The sequence below is a fragment of the Aspergillus flavus genome, chromosome 4 (assembly GCF_009017415.1).
Source record: "Aspergillus flavus chromosome 4, complete sequence".
Classification (NCBI taxonomy): domain Eukaryota; kingdom Fungi; phylum Ascomycota; class Eurotiomycetes; order Eurotiales; family Aspergillaceae; genus Aspergillus; species Aspergillus flavus.
The window spans coordinates 2169930-2192671 of NC_092405.1; the positions used below are offsets into that span (position 1 = coordinate 2169930).

At 47.1% G+C, this 22742-nt stretch overlaps 7 protein-coding genes across 7 annotated transcripts; 2 read left to right on the forward strand and 5 right to left on the reverse strand.

Moving 5' to 3' along the window:
- Positions 1-1364: 1364 nt before the first annotated feature.
- F9C07_3955 (uncharacterized protein) lies at positions 1365-3367 on the reverse strand (the record flags this gene model as incomplete). Its single annotated transcript, XM_041291967.1, has 2 exons — positions 1365-2341; positions 2395-3367. 2 exons carry the CDS (start codon positions 3365-3367, stop codon positions 1365-1367), a joined length of 1950 nt encoding a protein of 649 aa, XP_041146221.1.
- A 2895-nt stretch (positions 3368-6262) lies between these two features.
- F9C07_1532781 (uncharacterized protein) lies at positions 6263-8839 on the reverse strand. The gene is made up of 3 exons (XM_041291968.2): positions 8322-8839; positions 7654-8248; positions 6263-7580 (listed from the first exon to the last, which is right to left on the reverse strand). The coding sequence occupies exons 1-3, from the start codon at positions 8709-8711 to the stop codon at positions 7207-7209; spliced, it is 1359 nt and encodes a 452-aa protein (XP_041146222.1). The 5' UTR covers positions 8712-8839; the 3' UTR covers positions 6263-7206.
- Positions 8840-10604: 1765 nt separating this feature from the next.
- Positions 10605-11372, reverse strand: F9C07_2232589 (uncharacterized protein; the record flags this gene model as incomplete). The annotated part of the gene is made up of 1 exon (XM_041285876.1): positions 10605-11372. One exon carries the CDS (start codon positions 11370-11372, stop codon positions 10605-10607), a length of 768 nt encoding a protein of 255 aa, XP_041146223.1.
- A 2046-nt stretch (positions 11373-13418) lies between these two features.
- F9C07_2283483 (uncharacterized protein) lies at positions 13419-15343 on the forward strand. The gene is made up of 4 exons (XM_041291958.2): positions 13419-14027; positions 14146-14304; positions 14369-14866; positions 14928-15343. Exons 1-4 carry the CDS (start codon positions 13681-13683, stop codon positions 14953-14955), a joined length of 1032 nt encoding a protein of 343 aa, XP_041146224.1. The 5' UTR covers positions 13419-13680; the 3' UTR covers positions 14956-15343.
- F9C07_2157421 (poly polymerase and DNA-ligase Zn-finger region-domain-containing protein) lies at positions 15344-17272 on the reverse strand. The gene is made up of 5 exons (XM_071509271.1): positions 16997-17272; positions 16493-16628; positions 16265-16433; positions 16095-16169; positions 15344-16034 (listed from the first exon to the last, which is right to left on the reverse strand). The coding sequence occupies exons 1-5, from the start codon at positions 17013-17015 to the stop codon at positions 15633-15635; spliced, it is 801 nt and encodes a 266-aa protein (XP_071366442.1). The 5' UTR covers positions 17016-17272; the 3' UTR covers positions 15344-15632.
- Positions 17273-17754: 482 nt separating this feature from the next.
- F9C07_2232592 (ubiquitin-conjugating enzyme) lies at positions 17755-21341 on the reverse strand (the record flags this gene model as incomplete). Its single annotated transcript, XM_071509912.1, has 6 exons — positions 17755-18158; positions 18210-20856; positions 20916-21014; positions 21083-21097; positions 21154-21213; positions 21279-21341. The coding sequence occupies 6 exons, from the start codon at positions 21339-21341 to the stop codon at positions 17755-17757; spliced, it is 3288 nt and encodes a 1095-aa protein (XP_071366443.1).
- Positions 21342-22103: 762 nt separating this feature from the next.
- On the forward strand, positions 22104-22694 carry F9C07_3960 (DUF1168 domain protein; the record flags this gene model as incomplete). The annotated part of the gene is made up of 1 exon (XM_041285878.1): positions 22104-22694. The coding sequence occupies one exon, from the start codon at positions 22104-22106 to the stop codon at positions 22692-22694; it is 591 nt and encodes a 196-aa protein (XP_041146227.1).
- Positions 22695-22742: the final 48 nt, after the last annotated feature.

The window sequence follows — 22742 nt, forward strand, 5'->3', positions numbered from 1 at the left end:
CGATTAACCGCCGGACCGGATCACGAACCGCCCGAACCCATCCTTTAACCGATTAACTCTTTCACGCTCTACCATTAAACTTCAATAGGGGGCGAAGATAATGAGAAGCTCGCCCCAACGAACAACAGACAAAAACCGGATATCCCACTTCAGGGACCTCTTGACTAGGGAACTACTGAGCACCTCCCCAATTCAGGATAGGTGCGAACGAATCAGATGATCACTGCATCAGCCACAAGTGGTTTGCGACCTATCATTTCTTCTCTTTCGAAATGGGGAAGCATGGTGAAACCAGCTGGGAACCTTTTTTCGCTCTCCATGAAGGGAAAAATGTTCTCGACCGAGGAAATACCCTCACCCCTCAGGGGCCATACCCTGCCATGAGGTAAGGTGCTCCGTCATTTATGCTCCGACTGCATTGCACACCATCATGGAATATTCGGTGCACACTCGGCTTGGGAGAATCGAGGGTGCTTGCTTGGCATGTCGCACGATGCTCAACGGGTCCATGGGTTGCATCCTCAAGCGAGACCAAGTGCGGTGGCTTGCATCGAGTAATATCTTGTTCGGCTCTTTCCCCCCATGAGAAGCCCAGGGCACGACCCAATGGCATGAACTACTGACCAGAGGTAGTACCAAGTTGTCTTAGCTCTCTTGTTTTGACGTAGCAAAGGTTTCTTCCGCGGGCCTCCGTTGTTTGAAGCCACAATGTTACCCTACACCTCTCCAGGATCAAATAATCATTTCCTTGCTGCCTACCACGCAGAGCCTTCTGTTACATTGTCCCTTCTTTTTTTGTGTTTAAACTTTTTTTTTTTGCATTGATAAAAATATTATCTACGCGAAGTCTGTAACGGGACAGACCTAGAACAAAGAAGATAAAAGGAGACACATCAACAAATCCGAGTAAACAAGAGCCGTATATCCCTTTCGCCAAATATAGCATCACCACGACTCCAGTAGGAAAATCACGTTAACTTTTGGCCATCGGATTTTTTCAGACTCCATCACCAACTTTTCCTCGACCGAAATGAATTTCCTCGCAGAAAGCCTCCCATACACACAGACCGGTCCTGAGCATTCAGTCAAACCTTGGTCTAGATGCCCGCTCCATCCAAAGAAAAAAGAAAGCAAACAGTCGTCGAACCTTTTATCAGCTGAAACCGAGCCGAAATCATGGCCCCTTACGGGGAGGTCTATGCCGCTAACACAGACTCAGCAAGGTTTGGGAACAAAAAGAAGAAATGATAGCTATGCCGTGACAACGTGCCAGTAAATCCGAGACATAAGTGGTCATAACAGTGATGGGTATCGCAAGAGTAAGAGAGGCACGTCTTTACATTAAGATGTCTGCCGTTGAATTTCTAGAAGGGAAGTTGGCTACGACGGTGGGCATCCATCAGCTTCCGTCGGACCGCCTCGCCGCCATTGTAACCGTTCGCTTTGCGTTTCCGCGTAGGCGTGCGTTGATCCGCATGTTTCGCATGTCTGAAGACACTGGCTGGCCGAGATGGTGAGTTGGCCGGCATAAACTCCCGGTGTTGCGGGAGGCGTAGCAGTGCCTGGTACCGATTGTGATTACGACGGAAAGCCGTCACAATACCACGGTCCAGGTGGTTCAAGAAACGCTCCGCACTGTTTGTTTGTGAATCCCCTCCGCGAGTAGGGGTTGGTGTGCCGGCAGCAGCTGGGATGGTGGGCGCCGCCATCGGCGAGGCCAGTGCATCATCGTCGAATTCCTTGTCCATATCATCATCGGATGAGCCGTTACCAAAGTCAATAAAATCATCGACATTCAAAGCAGCCTCTGGATCATCCTCTTCATCATCCTCAAATGAACTATCAATGGCAAAGTCACGAGACGGATAGAAGGCTTCGGGCGGACCCATGACTTGACCACCGGTGGTAACCTCATTCCCAAGGGCCGTCATCATGAGGTTAGCGCTAGAGGCCAACATCGGGCTGAGGTCAACGTGATTCGGCGATGCGAGCGCATCTGTGTCACTCTCATCAACGAGGTGCATTGTAGTTGCGCGCGGGCTATTATTAGCCGTGCCACAGATGCTATTTGTGGCAGACTCGAGCCAATCATGACGAGAGGAGGCATATGCAGGAATGATCACTAGATGCTTGCCCGTGCAGTCCACGAGTGCAACAGGCTTGTGGGGGTCGGCAACGAAGGTTCCCATTATGGGCCCTCGCCGACGGGAAGTAGAATCATTCGTCTCTTCAGCAGTGGTAGCTTGGAGAGAAGCCGAGGAGTCACGGCGCAGGATAGAGCGAGGATGGGTAATCGTTGCTGGTGGGGGAAGGTCTTCATCTGTAGTCTCGCCATCATCGGCTTGAAGTTGGTTAGCATGAGGTTAAGTTCAACTTCCATAGGTGTCTGCATACTCTCGTATCCGCTGGACTCCGATTCCTCAGAGACAGCATCCGACTCGACGTGATAAATGTTTGAATGACCATAGTCGGACTCCGCGAACAATTCGTCGGACTGCCGTCGTCGGTTGCTGTAGGTCTCGTTGTCATTCTCAATCATGCGACGTAGCTGAGGATCAAGGCTGTCCTGCTGGAGGAAGTCGCTCGGGATTTCATCCTCAGTATGGGAATCGCTATCAGACGATGAATCCGAGTCTTCCTCAAAGTGCACCCGGCGGGGAACCGGTGTTTCTACGGCCGTTTCACTGGCCAAGTCGGTTTCCCCGAAGGCTTCCATGGCGGTGTAGAGCTGCTCTTCGTCGAAAAATGAGGCAGCTGAAAGCAGCATGTGGTCATCAAACACATTGGGGCCCGCCCAATCGTGGGAATTGGCCACGCTGACGGTAGAGGCTGTCAAGATGCCATTGAAATCATTCTCATCCTCTGACTCCACGATCAATAGTTCTTCCAACTTCTCTACATCCTGATCTTCATCGTCATCTCCATCGCTGATGTAGTCAACTGCTGCGTAAACATCATCGGAGCTATCTTCCGAGTCGTTATCGCCACTGCTCTTTTGGCCATCGTAGCCGTCATCTTCCGATAGCCTCATCTTCTTTGTTCTTTTTGTAGATTTCATTCCCGCCTTATGAGCCTTGTCACGACGGCCATAAGACGGGCCACGGACAGCAGGTGGGTCCTCTTCGTCATCAGCATCTGACTCGTTTACATCGTCACTGAGATCTACAGACGAGACCGACGACACGCTGGAGACGGACGAGGAAGCCCTCCGTTTCCTGTCGGCCGTCAATGACCCAAGGGAAATTGCCTTGTTTGATATTCTTGGAGAGTGTTGCCCGATACGGGACATGGGACTCGAGTTGAGACGGCGGGTGTCCCTGCCGGCATCCTTCGAAGGCCGCCTGGGGGGGTGAGCGGTTGGCGGCATTGCGTCGACAATGGTATTGTTTTAATGTGATAATTGACAAGAATACGGTTCAATATGGAACCAAGTTGGTTTTGGGTACCTCGGGTTGACAAAGTTTTGTTACCCGTTTGCAAGCCGCAGTGTATTGCGTCAGAGATTCCGTAGTAGGTATAAGTGGATAATCAAGACAATTTTTGTTGTTTTCTTGGCCGTCAGTTCGTTATAACGTAGGGAGGATCAGGGGAGCGTTCGTTATCGTTCGACAGAGGTGAATGGTAGGTGGTGAAGGGTCAGGGATGGGAAGAGAAGAGGAGGAGGGAGGTTTGTATCAGAACGATAGCGAAGAACTTTTCGAGTGTGAAAGCACCTCACCGTCCACGGCGGACGTTAATGTGCTTCTTCTGTAACTGTACTTGGGGGCAATTTCGACGCTGCAAGACTTTGCGTCGAAAGAGAAAACAAATATCGTCAAGTCGATTGAGGAAACTCGGAGCTGCTGGACTGGGGAGCAGGAAAAGACTGTCGTGCCCCCCAGCGAGGAATCTACAGCTCAACGAAGGCCATTTTGGCAACGAACTTTTGACGATATTTGTTGATAAGGACAGTGAAAAGAATTTCTATAGCGTTGTAAAAAAGGAGGGGAATCTGCGACGTTGGATGGCAGATCGAATGAGGGGTGGATTGGGATGTTTGGAAGAAGAAAAGGCCGGGAGAAAGAGAAGGGAGGCAGAAGATCAGCTAGCGTACTGTACCACCGCCGTCACTGGCCCGTTACAAGACGGAACGGACTTGGGGATGGGGCGGGCCAATTTTTCCAATCATGGTGGGGCTTGCATCACCCGGTCGCAGTATTGTCATCCTTGATTGGTCAGGAACCACTAAAGCATGCATTGTCATTGGTCGGCAGGTGCTCACCGCATCTTTTTTTTTTCCTCTTCTGTTTTCTCTTTTCTTACCTAGTACCTACGGTTTCTCCTAGCGGCCGGGGCCAATGACCGAATGGATCTGTAAAGGATTTGATTTGAGGCGATATTCATCAGTCATCTTGACTTGAACAGCCAGTAATGGAATACGGATTTGACCAGATTGAGTCGATTCGCTGCTGAAGTTGAGTCACGACCTTCGGATAATAGAAGACTCGACCTAGGGTACCTAGTCACGCAAAGAGCTCTGAAAGGAGAACCAACTGATATGGATGTACTGTACTCTGTACTCCGTACAGGAGGATTTTCCGTTGGGTACCTTATTCTGCAGCTTGCGTCGATGATCCATCAATAACGACACTCACCCCCGTACCCAGTTCTGCGTTTGCCATGTCAGAGATACAGGGCGCTTGGCCCGCTCTTTGATCTACAAGTAAAAAATTTCCATACAACGAAAATAACCGGATGATCAGACAAGCGAAAAGGGGAAATATAGCAGGGTGCCTCATTTACGAGGCATAGTATTTCTTCTTCCGACAATTGTGACAGCAATTTAATTCTCCTACATTTTCGACATACGTACGTTTCCACAGCCCAATACGGGAATAACGCACGAACTACCAATAGCCCTGTAGGCGAAAGGAATGTAGATCTTTTCTGAGCCTCCCATCTCCAATGAGGGGTCATGTGGAATGCAATATTAAGTATGTAAGAAAGCGATCTTCCAACGGATGCGCCAAAATCTCCGTAAAATTACCAACGTTCGACGGAAAAAGCATTGCCCAAAAGATGGGCCAGGAATATGTACAGGCTAAGTATGTACTTACATACTTACATGCCCCATCAAGTCAGGGGGCTTTCTTTGAACCGTGCTTCCTGCACGAGCCTGCAGACACGACATCATCAATCTCTAGATCACAACTGTATTTACCCAAGAAATATGATTCATCACATGAGTCAGAAAGAATAACGAACCATGTATCCGTATCTGTGAGTGGCAGTATGCAATTATGTCGGGCGATCCGTTGGATAGCTGCCGAGTTACAATAGGATATTACAATGGTCCCTCCATGTGGGAAAATGTCTGTATCATTCTCTTACCTCCAATCCTGGTTCGGATTGGCCGAGGTGCGCCACTAGCGGCGGCCATCTACCGCGCCAACGACTGAAGTAATGATTCATTTGCAAATTCTATTTTATTGATTTTTCCTGGTCTGGGTCGGACGACTGTCGTCCCTCTTGCTTCATATTTTCACAATTGCTCTCCACAGTGGCAAGTCTAGGACAATAACACAAGGAAAGAGTGGGAAGGTTATATCGAGGTTCATTACAAACGAATTCCCGCCGTTGCCGCTGTCAAGACATGACACGACACACTGTTTATTACCTGGCAGGAAGGATTAGGAGTTAGGTAGCTACTTGATGGAGTATGAGCACCTCCTATTGCCTAGATCGTACATGTACATACTTACTTACTCACTCAAAATACTTAGCCTTTGTAGTCGACGCTGGTACGCATGATGCATGGCCTGATTGGGTCAAAGGGGCGGTAAGGGGACAGCTGGCTGCATTGGAATGGTTGCCGAATCGTGGAACTGATTATCTATATGCAGGATGAATGGGCCATGCAGGCGCGCTATCCGGTACGGCTCAAATCCTGGCCAGTGGGCTATACAATGCGTACACTAATTAATACACACATGGGCATAAACTGGTGAGATAATCCGAGTCCGGCTGCAACATCAGCTGGTGAACCCTGGATCTATTGGGTAAAGCCCAACTACTATAGACAGATGCCAGGAATCACCTGCATTTCTAGTCCAGATTATTCCGTACGTATGTACAGTTGTTCGTCCCCACATCGGTGGCTCGATACTACTACGGACAACAATGCTTCAAACATCCATACACAAGGATTAGAAGACATCATCCGGTGGATTAACTACTAGGAGGTAGCCAGGTATCATGAGACATGTAGAGGACTTTTCACACTATATCATCTCCATATATTGAACCTTCAGTAGACAAGTCCTTCTCACCTAGTAGTACCCAAGTAGGTACTAGTAGCAGCCCATTATCAAGACGGTAATTTCTGGTATGATACCAGGCTCCACTAACCAGTTATGTCCATTAGGCTCCGTCATTTACTCATGATCGGCAACCCCCGAAGATCCCATTGGCCAATGCATACTCATTCGCTGCACCCCGCACCCGTCGATTTATTTTCCAGCGTACTAGTATGGAAGCATCCATGCCTTAATTACCATACAGTGCACCACTTAGTACGAAACACTAGAGTAATAATTAGCAGTAGCTTCAAGACATCTCGCGTCATGTGCTTCATATGTGCAGACTGTTGCGGTTGTCTGTAAAATGAGTCCTGTCAGCGCAGAGCCGATCTTCCAGAAAATTCCGGCAAGCGAGGATGGGCCGGATTGATGCCGACCTTCCAGTAAACCACATGGAACCCGTTCAATTGCCACTCGGGACCGCAAATCCGCAATTTCTGGCCGGACCGACCCCTTTCCATGGCTCACGGGAGATTAGGTGCTATCTTTGAATAGAACAGGTGGCCAAATTTGACGTCCTCTCTACCCCCCAGTGGTTGTTGCTTTTCATTTCATTTTTCTTTGCTCCGAGAGTCATTACTCATCATACTCTGATGCCGCCTGACTGGCTGAAGAAGATCATAATGTCATATTGCTCGTATTGTTAAGATGGAACCGTCATAAGTCATCTGCATAAACTAAAATCCTTAAAAGTACCAAGAAATCAAAGGCCTGGTTCTGTGTCGTTATCCTGTAATCATGGCCACACAAGCTTCGTGAAGTAAACAGAGGTAGTATCGAACAATAACCCCAGGTTGCCAGCCCAGGCGCGAAACCAGCAAAGAGGAAAAGTAAAAATCGAAACAAATAGTGAAACAAGAAGGGATAATCACGTTCCCGGGTATGGCTGGATCTTTGTAGCTGGTTCTGGCTTTTGGCCTGATCTGCCCCAAATGGATAAAATTGACTTCGATCGCGTCGGCTTGGGGTTATTGTCATTTGTATCGTTTTTCAGTTGTGTACTTTCAGCCGCAGCAATAGCTCTCTCACGAGATTGTTGGGCATCTTTCACCCCCTCCCGGATTTCAGCTGCCGAAGCACCTTGCGGGGCGGTTGTAGTGAGAGTCTCGGTTGTTCGAATTTTCTCGTCAGATGAAGACTGCTCGTTCAGCTTTTCTATCTCCTCCTCGGTGACGAGACGTTCGTTCTCGAGGCGGACTTCGCGACCACGTTTATGGCAGTACCAAAGAACGAATAAAAGGACTGTGTGATGCAATTGTCAGCATGTTTCGCCAATGGTTGAAGGTCGAGCATAGAAATCTACAGACACACTTACTAGATAGAGCCAATGACCAAAGCACATTCATGCCCAGCACGGCAGGGAATCGAGCTCGCAAGAACGCCATGATCGATCGTAGCATGCCGACAATAGCCGCCGGTTTCCCAACCAGCTCTTTCAGACTGGGAACCTTAATGCCCATCTTATTGGCAGCGGCGGCTGCCTTGCCAATGTTATCTATATTAACGCCGCTCTTTGCAGCCCTTTCACTTGCTACAGCGATCATCTCAGGCGCCAAAGTTTCCGTCCATCGCTCTGGAAGCTTTTCGATGAGTTTCTGTATCGGCCCCGGGAGCTTAGAATATGCACCTTGCAACTGCGTGTTGCCGTTGGTAAGGAGCATCTCAAGATCATGATAAGCAGTCGGGACCCCGTTGATCAAGTCCTTGAAGATCAACTTGAACTTGCGCAGAAGTTCCTGCATCTCATCACTGACCGAGAAAACACGGTTATTGTCCGCTGCGAGGTTCAGCTTTTCCAGTATCTCCGTCATGTCCTCTGTCTCCTGCCTCGCGTCATTTCCGTCCTTGGAATTGGCGGGCGGATTAGTTTGCCCGTCGCCCGACACTTCGGTCTTTACAGGTTGTTTGTCCTTTCATCATGGAATGTCAGAATGAATTGAATCATCCACGGGAGAATTATAAAGGAGCTGAGAAAGAGCTCACCTTCTTCACAGTTGTCTTCCTCCGTAACCAACTGCTCCAAGTTTTCTTCTTCTTCTCCTCTGCCTGTGAAGAACTTCCATCCTTGGAGCTCTGTCTTTGGGGATCAGGACCGAGTTTCTGTTCCTCCTTCTCTCTAGCCTTCCTTGCTTCTTCACCTAGCTCTCTGAACTCTTCCAAGGGCGACACTGGTGAGACGAGGGTGTCCGGCGCATCAGTTGCAATGGGACTGACAGGCGATCGACTATCATCAACTGCGCCGGCAGAAGAACTGGGTGCTGCGTTGGTAGGTTCGGATACGATATTGCGTAAAAAGGCTTCGTCCTCGGAGGTCAGCACTGGATCGTGCGGTTTCGTTTGCGACGGACGTCGCCATTGTTTGAATTGCTGCATGTTGGATTACTTCATATAAATAAGACGAGTAAATAAATAATCAGAGTATAAAAGAAAGCGAGTGAAACAATTATATTCCTCTAGGATAGCTTAAAGGTAGTGGCGAAGTTAAAAGGCAGTCTTAGCCAGCAAGGGCTGAGATCAGATCGACAGAGGGGTATTAAAGTTATTAGATGGCTGGGTCGGTGAGCTGTATATTTCAAAAAAAAATTCTAGGGTATCCCTAGCTGACAGTCATCTAGACCAGAAACGTCGCTTAAATATTTCGTAGATCAACATCATTCAGTTTCACCAGAATCTGGAGAAAGGGGCTACAGATGCATTCAGGAATCCAGGAACATCGAAGCTTCCTGGGCGATGATATCACTGCCTGATCTGTGCGGCTGACTCGTGCGCCACACATTGAGATGCACAGCCACATTTACTTCTTCAGTCAAGGATCTACTCTGATGAACTATGATTGGCGGGTTGCTTACCAGCACCTTAGATGCATGTTACGCTTTTCACTAATGTATGAGCATTGATATGGGATTGTGATCTATCATCTGCCTGTTGTCAGCATGTAAGCACTACCTCTGCTCCTCGCTTTCGCGGTGTGGAATCAACTCCAGTAGAATACTTGTTTACCGTTGTCGGTCACCTCAGAACCTCTTGGCAACTTGGTGCGCTTTGTTGCTGTTACTCTACAATATAGTATATAGAAGCCATCTACCGCTGAGTTAGTCAAATAGAAATAAATATATCTCAGTATGCCCTATGAAACCTCTAACGTGGACTTATCGCGTGATCAGCTGCACCGTGATATAAAAATGACACTCAAATATATCTACCAGCCCCTCCCCCCGACCTTCTCTTTTAATCACACAGTCGATGATAATAGCTTTACACACTGCCCATGAATCTCGCTCACCAGCAATAACCCAGAGATTATCTACTTTCTCGAGGTGGACTATCTGATACATAATAGTCCTCGCGCAAGCCCTACTGCGAAGCCCGAATACCGAACAGAAAGACCCATCATTGCTATTACTACACTAACACGTACTCAAATACGTACAGGACGGGACTTGGGTGCTAATCTGGAAAGCAAGCATAGAGAACGATAGGAGGATTAATACCAGGAAAGACACGAATGCGACTTGGGACATGATCAATTCATCTTGCGTTCATTAAATCCCCACTGTTTCCCGATCACATCTACCGGTACATCTTTCGCTATGTCTTGAGCAATTTCCTCAAGAGATAAGCCTTTGATATCGTAGTCCACTCTATCAAGTGTCACGGTATCAACCTGGTGACATTTGCTTGTCTTTTGGGAGGCGATGGGTTTAGCGTTTTCATTCTTGTTCATGTTCTTGAGGGTCCTAGTTTACGAAAATCTGTTAGCTGATTGTCCTAGATCTTGAGGAGTGAGGGTCTATGGCCATCCTTTCTTAAATTGAAAATATAAGGGGATTTGGTGAGGGTTAGAACAAGGGACGGACTGGGACAGACTCTTTATATAAGGCTTGACTCCTGTGACTACTAGTACGATCAGATGTGTTGCTGCTTAATTGCCATTAGGCGATATACTTAGCTTGACGTATCCTTGACTTATATTGTTCTAACTAGAAACACCCAGTATAAAGAGTTTATTAACAACGGAAAAGACCGCCGATAAACTGATAAATAATACGGAGAATACAACCGAAACTCACCTCGATATAAAGCATATCACCATGAACTTTGCCTTAATGCAGATCCAAACATACACAGATAGTCTCTGGAGTCTAGCTGCAATAGCAATGAACCGACTACTTTTGATAGGCAGTTTGGTAACACAGACTAGAACCAAGTATTTCTATAAACTATAGAGACCGATGAAAGAGTTATAACATAGAATAGTAATATACATCAAACCCCCAAGGTGTCACCGGCGTCTTGTATAATCTCTCTGAACCGTTCTCGACATTCTTCCCTGTCATCTGCGCTACCCTCAAATACGTCAAAGACAAGAGACTTCTTAACTTGAATTAAATCCAACCATTTTGCATAACGCCCTCGATGGAACTCTACAGTACCATTCTTCAACATCTCCGGGCTGGAGTATGATATCCAAACTTGGCGAAGGCCGGGAAGATCAGCGACTTCAGCGCAAAGGACGGTCCACGAGAGCAACTCTCGCTCTCGAATAAAAGACTCTGAGAGTAGAGAGGTAGGGCAAAGCTGAACCTGTCGAATATTGCTTATCGCGAATTCTGACAGGCGATCCTTCAAGTACATTAATGAGGTGGGATTCGATGAGGTAGAGAATATGGTGTTCGCGTATAGAACCGGAAGGGCTTCACGATATATCTGTTTGTTCGTCTGAAGTAAGGCTGCTAGTAAAGGTACGGAAGGCGTACGAGTATATCTGAGCTCTCGAGTAGGTCTTTCGTTTATATCATCTGTATTTGTTATTGGACGACTCGCACGTCTGTCACGATCGGCAGTGACGAGGATATGGTCGCAGGTAGTAGAGAAGGCAAATTGGTAGATAAGCAGACGAATCTCGCTCGGAAGACCCAGGAAGCCCGGGGATACAGCGCGCTCATGCTTGGGTGTTTGGCGAAATAGCTTGAGAATTTTTGGAAGTGCTTTGCTGCGGAATTTTATATCGTAAGTAGTCAGTTTGTTTTTCATAGTATGCAAAAGCGCACTGCTAGAGTAAAACAGAGGAACAGTATTGCTATTAGGTATGTTTACTCTGTGTGTCGGGAAGTTATCCTGAAACATGATTTAGACTGCAGAGTGCAGGGTATTATGGTATAACGCAGAGGGAGGGCTGCACTAATTATAGTTGCTATAGTCCTACAGACCGCAAGATGCGCACTCATGGAGCCTGTTCGTTCATCCAATCGAGGAAATGGGTGTGAGGATCATCTGCAATACGGGGTGAAAGACATGGCTGATTGGGGCTGCAAGAAGTCAGCCTCGCAAGATAATCCCTGTCCAGACATCTATTATATTCCTTCTAGCCTCGACTGTAACTCATAAATGTGCTTCCATAAGAGTGAAATAAAAGAAATGAGGGAGTGATCACCGATTGTGGTTCTGGCTATTTGCAAAGCTACAAATTCTATCCTGATAAGACTTGCAATATGCATTCCACAGTTGGGAGAACTAAGCAGACATACTTGGCGCTCATCTCATGGATTTTCAATGGGATGCCTTGCCGATAGCCCGATTCCGCTCGTGTCCTTGCGCAAGGAGAGTAATGGCTTATCGGCCGGTGCTCCTTACGTCTAGGATGCATATAGGGCTACTCAAGACGGATAGTAAGTGGCCAGAAAGATGTCGAAATTGCTTTCGCAATATTGCGCGATAAGAAGGTAGCATCTTACAGCGATATCAGAAACCATATTAATCAGTGAAAAGGCATGGATTAAATGTATAAAAGAGAAGAGCATTATGCAAAAGAAGGTAAGCATTTACTCTCTGAGTATGAAAACGATACCATGATTGGGACTAACGAGCTTTCAATATGTGGCTTGATCCTGACTCGGCATGATACTGTTGGCAGGCGTTGAGAAGCAGAGATGGAGCAAGGCAATCTAGCCATCAGGTACATTGTATGAATCAATCCAACATCTCGATCACTGTCCGTAAACCACGTCTTTAAAATATATATCCATGGATCAAGCCAGCATCATGGCGTCAGTCGCTGTTATGTAAGTACCACCTGTAAGACCACTTCCGTAGACCATGCCAACATCTCAGTCACTGCCAGTGTAATCACTATCCGTAAAATTGGTGTCTGCCGAATCACTGTCTGTGGAACTGCTGTGTGCGTAGACATTGTTCCTTCGAGCTCTAGCATGTTCCAACCACTCCTCCAGTTCATCTGCTTCGAAATTTGCAGCAAAATCGGCCAGCACGGCCAGCACATATAATCCATACAGCTTAAGCAGCGTGAGCAGTGTATATACCATCACGAATGTAATGAGTATATCTCCATGAATAGTGATCCCTGCTAATGTCCAGCTAACCATAGTACCTATTCCCTGTTTTACCTAGGATCAGCGGACGATATAAACAATGACACTTAGCAATGAAAGACACAGGGGTTCGAAAAAGGAGACTCGATATGAGTAATGGAATAAGAGCGTTCATTCTTCCTTACCTTGATTGTATGAAAGGGCAAAGCTTTGATAAAAGAAAGTAAGGGGGTGCTTATACTCTGGTGGCTCTGGTCGTTGGCAAGACCTGTTGTTCTGGCTCTAATTTCGCTGTTTTCAACGTTCTGGTTATGATGATCAGTGTTTTAGTGAATAGTGTGTTGGTTGCTGTGGTAAAAGCATTCTGCTTGTGAGTATAGAAATCTAAAAGTGCTAGTTGTCACCGCCTAAGAAGCTGATATATGTCATTCTTTGGTGTTACTTGTATGGATGGACTTCAACATCAAATGCTGCTGGTACAATGAGTAAAACTTCCCAGGTTGATATAGATAAGATAGAAGTAACCTTAAAGGGCAGACCTTTTCAGCTTTACTATACCCTTATCCTTTTATAGATCTTGATCGCCTGTGCTGGAGAGGACCGTATTGTAGATGCAGGGAATAGGGAGTGAATGTTTATGGTGGTTATAATCCATGAACATAATTATGCTTGCAGACAAAGAACTAATTTGTGACTAACTTGCTGAAAGGATATTATCCACACAGTTTTCCATGCAATCTGAAAACAAACTATATAGGAACTAAGGCATCTATGATCTACGCCGTCATGTGGCCGATCACCAAATCTCACCATCACATGATTCATTCCCCGCATCTATATAAGACACTCTGCTAGCTCCATCCTAGTTCTTTTCTTTTCCTTTCTCGCGCTCCCTAGAGTCGACTAAGTCTCGCTACGTGAATCTACTCCGCATAGGTGGATTTATGTAGGCGAAAGCCAGCTCCCAGGAATCCTGCACCTTCTCAACAGTCTGTAAGCTTTCATTTTCGTTAATGAAGGCTGTCGATTACGAGGAGGATCTTGTCTCGGGAAGGCTTCCAGGACTCTCTGTTTCATGCAGTGTGTATGAGTCGGTAGCGTCATTCGTTTATATTAACCAGCTCGTTCGATCCTTTCCTTTCGTTTGGCTTCTTCTGTCAATCTTTTGTCTCTACGTCTGGATGTCTCTTGTGTCATTCCTGGCCAAGTTCATGGGCATGGACGATAGGCTGAAAACCGCTAATCGCTCGTTCACTCGAAGCGATCGAGTCGGCAAGCCTAGAAGGTCGCCAAGGAAGACACATAGGCATGTGAAGGCGAAGAAAATGCAAGAGAAGGTGGAAAGTCAGTCACCGGCTAAGTGAGTAACTCATATAATCTCTTGTTCCCAAGAATCCTATCCCGTGCTGTAGAGTGCCTCTTGTGCTCTAGCACAACGAGATAGAAGAATTTAAGCTGATCGTAGATGATTTCTATAGTCCCCTCACGAGCCCTATAGTCACCATGATCGTTAGTCACGAACAACGTGTCTTCGTAGCTCATGAGGAAATCCTGTGCCGCTCGCCTTTATTCCGGTCTCTACTCAAAGACGAGTTTGTCGGGGACAGCACGAATAAGGCAGTGGCTCTGCCAGATGAGTATGTCCTCAAACCAAGAATAGCACCGACACCAGTACAAGGACATATCCCTAACATATCCCAGAGAGCCAGAAGTTTTATCCTGCGTTCTCGAATTCTTGTACAAGGGAGATTATTTCCCGCGCCTGATCCGTAACAAGGACACCGGTTCATGGGAACTCGAGAACAGCCAGAATGCCACCACCCACACCGGTGGCCGCGGGTCGAGCGAAGCGACTATGTTCCACTCCGCTGTAGGCGATATCGTCCTCAGGGACACGGTCGTGTACTGTGCAGCTGAGAAGTATGGACTGGAGGGGCTCAAAAGCCTTGCTATTCGCAAGCAGGGTCTTCAGAGCGGAATCCCCATCGATGTGATTCTACGATCCGCTCGGTATGCCTACGACAACACGCCGGACTCGGAGTATCGACTGCGCTCTCATTACTTGGCTATGATCATTCGGACCCGACAGATTTTCAAGACTAGTGGAACCATGCAGTATGAGATGGAGATGGGTCATAAATTGTTTTTCGATCTGTTTGTTGCTATGTGTAACCACATGGATGATCTTGAGGAGATGAGGTTAGTCTTCTTCAATTCCGACTTATTTTGGACCTGAATATGCGCTTACATTATGCTACAGTAACAACGAATCGCCTAAGATGGCCTAACGATTGCACAGCGAGCATGACGATATGTACAGAAAATCATTGGAAAAAAGATTCTGATCTTCATATAAAGGAACCGAACGAGACTGCTTGTTCAAAGATGAATCGGTTTCATTCCTTGATCCATGCTGATTCTTCACTTCTTCGAGGTTGGCCTACCGTATTATTTCGCTATGGTTTTAGGAACCATATCAATATATATTTAATGAACTTTGAGGCACGATTTGTTTGTTTCGGCGCCACTCCTTGGTTTCAATCGTCGCTCTCTTTAATCGCGTGAATTTGTCTGTCCCAGTTCGTTTAGTATCTAGGATGCATGGTTGATGTCGGAAGTAGAATGATCTAAGCTAGGAATTAAGAGATTAGGCCGCCTCATTTTACAAGCCCGTGATACAGAATCATGTGGTTATATCATTAGAGCACCTATTAAGATTTCCTATTAATACACCATAAACAACTATCGACACTACCTTTTCGCTTCAGACACAAGAAAGTTGACATACAACGGAGACGCTTGCTCGCTTGCTCACACACAAACCTTAACACACTCGCATAACAACACGGAGCGACATTAGAAGCCCACAAAAAGAAAGGAAAGGACGAGAAAGTCTCACAGACCACCAAGACACCGTGCATAGAATTAGGTAAGACTGAGAGTTTGCGTTTGCGATAGGGCGCTATTAAGCAGTCTTCTTCCGCCGGCCTCGCTTCGGCTTCTCCTCAGCAGGCTTTTCCTCAGCAGGCTCTTCTACAACAGGCTCCGCTTCCTCGTCTTTCGCAATAGACTTCCGCTGGCGCCTCGTAGTCGGCTTAGCAGCTTTGGCAGGGGCTTCGGGGGACTTCTTGTCCTCGGTGTCATTCTTCGAGGCACGGCCCCTCCTGATTGCCTTAGGTTTTGCTGGAGTTGCCGTCTCGTCGTCTGCTTCTTCCTTCGTCGTCTTGTCGCCTTCAGAGGCTCGCTTTCCACGTGCGCCTCTCTTGGGCTTCTTGGTTTCCGGTGTCTCTTCAGCCTCGTCCTTGATTGACTGACGGCCACGCTTCTTGGTCTTTGGCTCAGGAGACTTTTCTTCAGCCTCTCTCTCCTGTATACATGGTTTAGAAACATTGTACATGGGTTTCATGGTAATGATGGTGGAACAAACCTCAGGGGCAGCCGCCTTCTTCTTTGATCCACGCACGCGGAAGCCATTCTTACCAGGACGGTTCATTTCAACATCCTATATGCGTCAGCACCTGTAATCGAGAACACAGCATTGAGTCCCGAAAATAACAATCGGGAGGGAAGAGTCATAAGGAAAAGGGAATTGCATACCCCCTTCCATTCATCGTCATCGACATGGCCCTGCTCCAGCGCCTTCTTGACCTTCTCCTGATTTTCGGGAGTAAGATCTTCGAAGCCATCTAGCTGTTCGTAATCCTTCTCGTCACCATCCCCAAGATTTTCATTGAGACTAGCAATGATTCTGGGTGTTACACAGCCCCTTTTAGAAGCGTCAGTTTGGTATTTCTGATAGGTCTAATCATTTAGATAGGAGCTCACCAATGTCTCCAGAAAAATGCCTGGATGCGCTCGGTGTCAACCCAGGTGCCAAGACGGAGCTCGCCTTTGGCGATTTTGACCTTCTCGTCTTTGCATTCTTTGTTTTGACAGCCGGCTCTGCCGGTGGAGGCTTGCTCTGTTTCAGGGTTAGGATCCTGCTCTATGTATGGAACTGACCAGAGCTAAGCAGCATCCATATATAATAAATGTATAGCTGTAGCAATAAAGGTCGGGAAACGAAGAATGAGAGAATGATAGAGGGGGATATGGGTAGAAGAAAAAGAAAAGATACAGGAAAAGGAACTGTGCGACATCTGGCTTGTTGCAAGTAGGCACCCAGCGGCTGATTGACATGGCTGGGAACACAACCGCAACCCATGGACGACAGCAAATAGATCCAATATCACACTGAATAGGCTCTATCACATCATCACAGAAATGATAGTGATATACCACCAAAATCTTTGCCTGAATACAAGACGGAAGATGTGTAAAGTCACTCACCCAAGCGATAAGATGGCATGTTAAAAACTAGCGACGCGGCTGTTTTTCTTTGATCTGCAATGCGAAAGAAGCGCTAAAAGGTCGCAATATTATTCAAGGATGCCAGATTTTAGATAGATAACTAATAGCGATATCGAACCCTATTAGGTTATCATAGAAACAGAAGAGAGTCAGTGGGGAGAAGATTTGCAAGAGGGAAAGAGAAGGAGGATGAAGGGAGGAGAGAAGAAGCCGACAAAAGAGAGAGCAACGGAACACGCCACCGACCAAACCCGCAGCTCTCTCTACGTTTGTCTCAAGCCAACTCCTCTTTTTTCCCTAAGATTTCATTATTTAATTTCTTCTTAGTTTTCCTTGGTCAGGTTCCTCGTCCTTATGATCAACAATCACAACATGCTTAATTGTCTTTTCTGGTTTTGGGTCTTTTCTGCCTGTTAATCCAGTTTATGACTGCTAGGTGCGATATAGTCGGCGGCTCATTCCTATACTCTCGAGTAAAGCATATATATGTCTGTCTTTTAGATCACACTAGTTGCCCGGCAATATTCGTTACAACTATTGGTAATGGCATATGGAATTAGAATAGCGCTCATATCCCAGCAACTGTTGGTTTTGTCTCCTGTCTCCTACCCAAATTCCAAGCGACAGCCGCAGTGTTGATAAGAATGCGAAAGAGCACCCAATACTAATACCCACGACCTTAGATGAGCACTGATCAACTAAACTAGAGTTTGAGCAAAGTGCAGCATCAAAGGAACTCAAGGCCTCTCGAAAGAATTGGCAGCTAATTCAATCTTCTCCAGTGTAGTAATATGCTTTCGTAACATCACAACTGCTCCCAGACTGAGACGAGACACAAAGGCCGATGCCGCATGCTCCTCACTCAACTTTCCACCTGCTGGTGTGCGGTTGTGATGTTCAATCATGCTAAGAGCTTCGTCAATAGCCCGGCGCAGTAGCCGTGGGCGGATACAAGTATCGTTGTGCTCCTGCTGGGGGCCTGCGAAATAATGCCAAGCTAGAACATCCTCTAAGCCAGCGATAGGGTTTTCAAGGGCATGTTGAATAAACTTTCGCGTTAGTAGGAAGGCTTTCTCCGTGTATTGGGTCGACTCGACGCGCCTGTCTTCCTCCGCAGCAAGTGTTTCGTAGCCAGCCTCATCTTGGTCAGGTTAGTACTTGCGCAAGCCCCCTGGCGAAGGTCAATACGTACTGTAGAATGGCATTTTTACCAACACGAGACCCATGATTGAAACCAAGATCTGCAAGACCGTCGAATTGGTGGGAGACCAACTTTCCGTGGGATTTTTCCCAGGCCATGTTCCTAGGAGACTTAAGCAGATATTGCCATTTTCTCCCAGGTTCGGATTGATCATCCCATTCCTGTCCGTCCACGAGTGGAAATAGGCTGCTGGAGGACGAGTAGGATACTCATCAGGGAAGTGAAAGTCAATCACAAACGGCGCATGCTCATATGGTGTTCCTTGGGGTCCGATTATCAGAACCCGCAATAGGTCCATTCTAGACTCCCATGTCCGCGCGAAAATTCCAGTTGGTAAGGAGGACTGGAGAATTTCGAATTCTTTTTGTATACGCTTGATACGCAATCCAGGAGCTTCGATCGGAACCGTAGAAAAGAAATGGTGGTCAGAAGGGGGTGAGCTTTCTAACAGAGAGAAACTGGGAGGACATGACGGTGGCAAGGCCAATGAGACCATAAGTAATCTATTGTCCACCCGAGAGTCTTCAGCTCCGGCCTCATCAGTACCAGACTGTTCCATCTCGTCATGATCGAGCTTCTCGGGAGGATTGATAATTGACAATGCGGGGGCCATGAGCCTATCGGTATCATCGCTATTATTTTCCACGTCCTCAAAGTCCTCATCGTCAAGCTCGGATTCTCCTTCAGTCGTCCAGTCATCATCCCCACTATCGTTATCAAGACGCTCGCCGCCCTCATATTCAATTGTCTGAGTGGATGGGAGGTCGTCTGGTTGTACGAAACGACCGATATCCGCGAGGCTAAGCAGTTCGAATGGCGGGAGTGACACAGGCGGGATTGCATTATCATCGTCAATTACCATCATGATTCTCTCCCATGGCACGTGAATATCATGAACATTATCGGCGCCTACAGTTCGAACGGTGGTGGTGCCCTCAGTATCTATTGAAATGATCTTGCCAATGAAGTTCGTCCGCAATTTGACGTTAAATTCTTCGTGATGTAAGCTGTATCTGGAAGGTACAGGCGATGTGTCAATTTCGGTAGTCCTTTTGAACCATTCAGAGTTCACAATAGATAACTTCATGGACTCAAGGTATGAAATTGTCGCAGAGAAAGTGATAGGGGAGAGGGAGCTCAGCCGACAAGGGCCAGCGGCCCTAGTCGGCTCACTGTTAATTGCCGGCATTGATGTCCGGTGAACCATCCCTGGTGCCAGAAGTACTAGGTCATTTAGTGCCCTTTGCATGCTAGAATATGCGTAAAGCTCATAGATGGAGACTTCCGTGACGGCATCGCTAAGTTCACCTAGAAAGGATCCAGGAACCAACATGTTTCCCCGATGTGTCATTTTGATATTTGGATCCTTATACCAGCGGACCAATGCTATCCTTTCCCGGCTATCCACATTTTGAACCACCCCGACTCTCCTAGCATGCAATGTCTCCTTCATACGGTGCCCGAAGGGCCCCGTATGGTTCTTGCAGGATTCTCGGATAGTCTCAATACCATCTTTCAAGACAACTACATTTCCAGGCCAGACTTCATCCTCAACGCCAAAGAATTTGTGCAGAGAAGTGGCTGCTTCGGTGGTGGTAGTCCCATCTTGCCACTGAACAGTGGCCTCTGTTTTCATGGAAGTAACACGGAGGATGTTTATATCGTAGCCAAATGTTTGGTCAGCGGGCAGATGCTGATACGAAGGATACCTGGCAGCTGCAGATATCGAATCCCGGAAACGCACCCTATCCCCGATGTTAAGCCAGGTATCTGAATGAACAGGTTTTGTATTTGGGTTCCCCTGGGGAGCCTGCCCAAAATCGCATACCACTGCGTTTCCAAGGAGAGTAGATGCTCTTATCACATCGATGTTTGTGCCATTATGGGATGTGCCAGCGGCAAAAACATTTGGACAGAGCCAGTCAACTTGAATATCCATGGCCGGCGTAGCTAGGACATAGCCGTCTGGCTGTGAGATCGAGGCTGCACTAGAGGACAAGTCGCCTCTGCTCAGATTGTTCCTGGCCGTAAAGGAAAATTGGCCAGGGAACAAGAAAGTTGATTCCGTGGACCAAATTGTGCCACCATTGGCCAAGGGGTAAGATCGTGTAGCACTCATGTTGCTGGGCAATGCCACGAGACTTTCGGTTTCGAATGAAAAAGGAATTTCCAGGGCACTAGGATCGAGGGGCGATACAACACTTTGATTTGGAAGCAGCAGTATGGCATCACGATCAATGCCATGGATGATTCCTAGCTTCTGCCGGTAGACTATATAATCTCCTTCAGAAAATTCTTCGTATTTCTTGAGTTCTCCTACCGGAATCTCATGCAGAAGCGGAGGATTTGTGGCATCATTCTCAGTTGCTAGACTGCCTTCACGCTTAATGGCCTTTTCGCTAAACTTGAGAGAGCCATACTCTCCAGTCTCGGGGTCGAGTGCTCGATAAGCAATAGGCTCAAGGCTACATGTTGCAGCGGTACTAATGACCGTACCGCTGATCGTATCATCTTGGTACCGCTTGACAGTGTCGCCAAGGTCAAAAGTGCGGTTGATCAGCTCAAGATCGCTCTCATGTATGAGGGAGCTTCCCTGGGAGGGCTCTGCGAAGCTGACAAAAACATACCCCTTCGGAGGCTAATGCGAGAATTAACTTTCAGTAAGAGAGAGTTGACCGTTGAGTTGTGGTTACATACTACTCCAGTTTCCAGGAATACCTCCAAGTCCTTCTGAGGAACGGAGGTATAAGAAAGGATCAAGCATTCACCCAAGTCCAGGGGTTCATCGTTATCAGCCTTGGACAGGTCAATTTAGCAACTGCTTAATCGTCCCAACCGCCGGAGAAAGGACAGAGATAACATACATCATGGTCTGTTATCTGTACATGAACATTTAGCCAAAATAAACCGATATCTATGAAACGGCGTTACCTACGCAAATATGTCCCACCAAAGTAGGGTTGGACTTTAAATAGCATGCATCGTCGATGTCAAACTGTGGATAATATATCAATTACTTGAAGAATCGGGCAGCGTAATCATAATTTCGATGCTACCAACCTTCACATCCTTCTTACCCCCTGTCCTAGTTGCTTCGTTAGTAAGTGCTGATCTTACGTCCATTGCGCGATAAGACGCGGGGTTTGCGCGGAGGTGATGACGCTGTTAGATGAGTATAGTCGTACTAGTAGTACCCCAAAGGGGGTGAAGCATCCCTTAACAAAGGAGCAAGAGACGAGTGAGTGAAAAGAACTAGGAAAAGGAGCAAATTGTACGAGAAAGAGTGATTAGTGCATGGTATAGATTCTAGATAAGTCGCCTAGACGGCGGTCACATGCGCTACTAAGGCCAGTGACAAAACCGTCGTCTTACTACCCCATTTCAATTCATTCACTTAATTTTATTCTAAGGCTATACTCCGTATTTTGAGTGACAATAGTAAGCAAGACTAACCCCAAAAGATCCCATTGTCATACATGGATAGAACAGCCAAGAAGCTAAATGAGTGATTGAACATTGAAGAATCAAGACATGTCACAAAATGATAAGGGGTTAAACACCCCACGCCTTCACCGCTCTAGATTGATTTAGTTTCAGTAAGTTTATCCGAGGACCTGAGCATCAACTTTTCTCCAGCCCTGAGTCTTTAGACAACTCCGTCTACTCGTGATTGGCCCGGGTGTTAAACAAAAACAAACGTCATCAAATTTGCGCCGATTAAATCAAAATTTCCCACCTTACTACCTCAATATTTCGAGGGGCGCGAACAACCAAATTCAACAAGTGAATCACGTCAGATCTTGCGCCTGCCAGTTCACGCTTTGCGTAGATCACCACCAGATTACTTTATAATTACCCGCGTAAGGCAAACGCAAAGTCTCAAAAATGTCCGAACCAGGCCCGGAATCGATCCCTACAAGCGCCGATCCGCGTAGCAAGCGGCCCGTCAAACGTCGTGCTGTCACAGCGCAGTCGGAGCAAGCTTCCCAGATCGAATCTCTCTTTCGCGACCCCGCGAAGGAGATTAAGCTCCCCGATTCTTCCAAGCCACGATCATCAGGGTCATTGCCTCCGCCACCGGAAATTGTGGCGAATGTCCAGGGTTCTTCTGCTGGTGCCGGTTCAGGAGAATTCCACGTTTATAAGGCCAGTCGCAGGAGGGAATATGAGCGCCTGCGCATGATGGAAACCGATGTCAGCAGGGAGAAGGAGGATAAAGATTGGGAGAAACAACGAGAGGAGGCAAGGCGGAGGGATGAAGAAAAGACGGAAAAGAACCGAAAAAGAAGGGAAAAGAGGAACGCGGCAAAGAATAAAAAGAAAGGTGCTGGTAGCAATGGTAAGGGACCTGACAACATGGCGGTTGATGGGCCGACGAAAGGGGCACTCGACGGGGATAAGAATGAGGACCAAAACTGGCTAGCAGATGCCGTCGAACATGCGGAAACACCAGGAGTGATAATTCACGAAGATTGAGATTACGGTTGCAACTGAAACTGTAGTCAGGATATTACCAGATCACTG

Excerpts from the sequence above, each read along its gene's own strand:
- F9C07_1532781 (XM_041291968.2), bottom strand. The coding sequence starts at position 8,711 with ATGCAGCAATTCAAACAATGGCGACGTCCGTCGCAAACGAAACCGCAC. Across the intron at positions 8,249-8,321 it reads GGAAGACAACTGTGAAGAAG|GACAAACAACCTGTAAAGAC; the intron begins GTGAGCTCTTTC and ends CCATGATGAAAG. Across the intron at positions 7,581-7,653 it reads TTGGTCATTGGCTCTATCTA|TCCTTTTATTCGTTCTTTGG; the intron begins GTAAGTGTGTCT and ends TGCATCACACAG.
- F9C07_2283483 (XM_041291958.2), top strand. The coding sequence starts at position 13,681 with ATGAAGGCTGTCGATTACGAGGAGGATCTTGTCTCGGGAAGGCTTCCA. Across the intron at positions 14,305-14,368 it reads GCAGTGGCTCTGCCAGATGA|AGAGCCAGAAGTTTTATCCT; the intron begins GTATGTCCTCAA and ends AACATATCCCAG. Across the intron at positions 14,867-14,927 it reads GATGATCTTGAGGAGATGAG|TAACAACGAATCGCCTAAGA; the intron begins GTTAGTCTTCTT and ends ATTATGCTACAG.
- F9C07_2157421 (XM_071509271.1), bottom strand. Across the intron at positions 16,434-16,492 it reads GCATTTTTCTGGAGACATTG|GGGCTGTGTAACACCCAGAA; the intron begins GTGAGCTCCTAT and ends CGCTTCTAAAAG. Across the intron at positions 16,170-16,264 it reads ATGACGATGAATGGAAGGGG|GATGTTGAAATGAACCGTCC; the intron begins GTATGCAATTCC and ends TGACGCATATAG.